The sequence below is a fragment of the Dipodomys ordii genome, unplaced genomic scaffold (assembly GCF_000151885.1).
Source record: "Dipodomys ordii isolate 6190 unplaced genomic scaffold, Dord_2.0 Scaffold2956, whole genome shotgun sequence".
NCBI classification, from domain to species: domain Eukaryota; kingdom Metazoa; phylum Chordata; class Mammalia; order Rodentia; family Heteromyidae; genus Dipodomys; species Dipodomys ordii.
Genome location: NW_012270172.1, coordinates 1 through 2,477, shown reverse-complemented (window position 1 = coordinate 2,477; position 2,477 = coordinate 1). Strand labels below are relative to the sequence as shown.

Genomic DNA, 2,477 nt, shown 5'->3' with positions numbered 1-2,477 from the left:
GCTGTGGCTCAAGTGGTAGAGCGCTAGCCTTGAGCTGAAGAGCTGAGGGACAGCGCCCAGGCCCAGAGTTCAGGCCCCACGACCGGACCCAAAAAAATTCTGGACCACAGATGTCTAAAAAGGACATCTGGTAAGGCCACACTCTCCTCAGAGACCAGACAAAGAGGTGAAGAGACAAAGCCAAAAAGCCCCCTCAGCAGGAAGGAAGTCCTGTGCCAGGCCACAAAAGTCATCAATGAATGGAAGAGTCAAAGCAAGTCCTGTCTACCTGATTTTTCAAGCAGAGAAACTGAGGCTCAGAGGGGATGGGTAGCTTTCCCCAGGTGACATGCAGGATTATACCAGAATCTGTCCCCCTAAATGGTCTAGAGTAGTACCTGAACCCCAGCCCCACTCCAGGGGCTTGAACTCTGGGCCTGGGCACTGTCCCTGAGCAAGGCTAGTGCTCTTCCACTGGAGCCACAGCGCCACTTCCAGCTTTTTCTGAGTAGTTTATTGGAGATAAGAGTCTCACAGACTTTCTTGCCTGGGCTGGCTGTGAACCACGATCCTCAGATCTCAGCCTCCTGAGTAGCTAGGATTATAGGTGTGAGCCCCTGGTGCCAGGCCCTAGCCCCACTCTTTACACCAACCGCAGCTCTCTCTCAGGCAGGGCCTAGGCAGCACCTGAGGATGGCCCACCCTTCCCCCACAGGGTGGGAGCTGGAGCCAGGAGTCATGCCTGCAGGTGGGCAGCGCCTACGTCATCGTGTACTCCATCGCAGACCGAGGCAGCTTCGAGAGCGCCTCAGAGCTCCGCATCCAGCTGCGCCGCACACATCGTGCGGACCACGTGCCCATCATCCTTGTGGGCAACAAGGCAGACCTGGCCCGCTGCAGGGAAGTTTCTGTGGAAGGTGAGCCTTGGCCCTGCCCTCTGATCCTCAGCCCCAACCCACCCCTATCCTGCAAGCTACCTGCCTGGGCTGGAAAGCTCTCTCAACAACTCCCTCCCCTCCTCCCCAGCAAAAAGAATTCCCAATTTCTGCCAGCCCTTCTACCCTACCCTGAATACCCATGGCCTCTGCCTTATCCTGACAACCCCACTTTGTTGGCGTCAGTTCCTCTACTTCTCCAGCCTCACCCAATCCTGCTCCCAGAGATGAACTTGTCACTTCTCTGCTTAAAATCCCCCCTGGGGCTCCAATGCCCACACTCAGGGACACCTTATCCCACATACACACATCATACCACGTGATTGGCCCTCAGTTTTTCAAGGGGTTACATTGACAAGCTGAAAAAAACAACAACAACTAAACAACAAAAACTTACTGGCTCCAAAACAAAGTAGTGAAGAGATTATAAAGTCAAATTTTACAAAGCCTTGTCTTAAAAAAAGAAAAAAAAATTCTTGATATGCACTAGTCAGCTACTAAAATCAAAATGTTGAATGTTATTTATAAATTATAATTACTGGGGGATGGAGAATATTTTAATACACTCTACATTTCTGGTAAGGCCATAAAAATCATAAAAATTATCCCACTGCCAGGTGTGGTGGCTCACCCCGTAATCCTACCAGCTTAGGAGGCTGAGATCTGAGGATTTTAGAAAAGTTCATGAGACTCTTTATCACCAATTAACCACCAAAAAGCCAGAAGTGAAGCTGTGGCTCAAAAAAAAAAAAAACTCAGGGACAGCACCCAGGCCCTGAGTTCAAGCCCCAAGACTGGCCACACACACACACACACACACACACACACACACCACCTTACTTATAGAGTAGAATCTTAAAAACATGAAGAGTGAGACTCAGAAAGGGAATGTGAGTTCCACAGACCTGGCATTGAGGATTGGAATTCTGGCCACTGTCTCCAAGCCCAGTGTCCTCCTGGAAGTGGAAGACCATATATTTTGTAGACAGACAATCCCCAAAACACTGCAACATAATGTGCAGATTGTTAAAAACACAGACCCATCCTACACTTACAGAATCGCAATCCTCAGGGTGGGCCCAGAATCTGCACTTTCACAAGCCTTTCCTGGTACTAATCTTAGGCCTCTGACCTGGCAATTCAGCCTGGTCCTGGTCTCCCTGCCCTCCCAGCCTCCTTCTGCTGCCTGTTATCTATCGTATATACTTGTTATCTATCAGTTTATACTAGACTCAATTATCTCCACAAAGCTCCACAATGTTTTAGCTGACCCTCCTGCCCCCCCAACCCCCCCTTCCCACACCACACCTGCACCAGGTGGGGCACTGGGAAAACTGCCGCCAGTAGAGTCTGAACACACCTCCTTTGTCTCCGCCCTCTGTTTTTGGCTCCACCCACCTCGGCTCTCCTGACCTCGCCCCTTCAGAGGGCCGCGCCTGCGCCGTGGTGTTCGACTGCAAATTCATCGAGACTTCAGCCACTCTGCAGCACAACGTGGCCGAGCTCTTCGAGGGCGTGGTGCGCCAACTGCGCTTGCGCCGCCGGGACAGTGCGGCCGCGCAG

At 51.6% G+C, this 2,477-nt stretch overlaps 1 protein-coding gene across 1 annotated transcript in view; it reads left to right on the top strand.

The window, feature by feature from the left end:
- The window catches only part of Rem1 (RAS (RAD and GEM)-like GTP-binding 1), a gene marked incomplete at its 3' end in the record, with an annotated part of 7,773 nt that extends 5,305 nt beyond the window's left edge, over positions 1-2,468 (top strand). Inside the window, exons 3-4 of the mRNA XM_013037008.1 lie at positions 695-896; positions 2,341-2,468. Coding sequence (XP_012892462.1) covers positions 695-896; positions 2,341-2,468 — 330 coding nt within the window. The remainder of the gene's footprint in view (positions 1-694; positions 897-2,340) is intronic.
- Between the last annotated feature and the right edge of the window lie 9 nt (positions 2,469-2,477).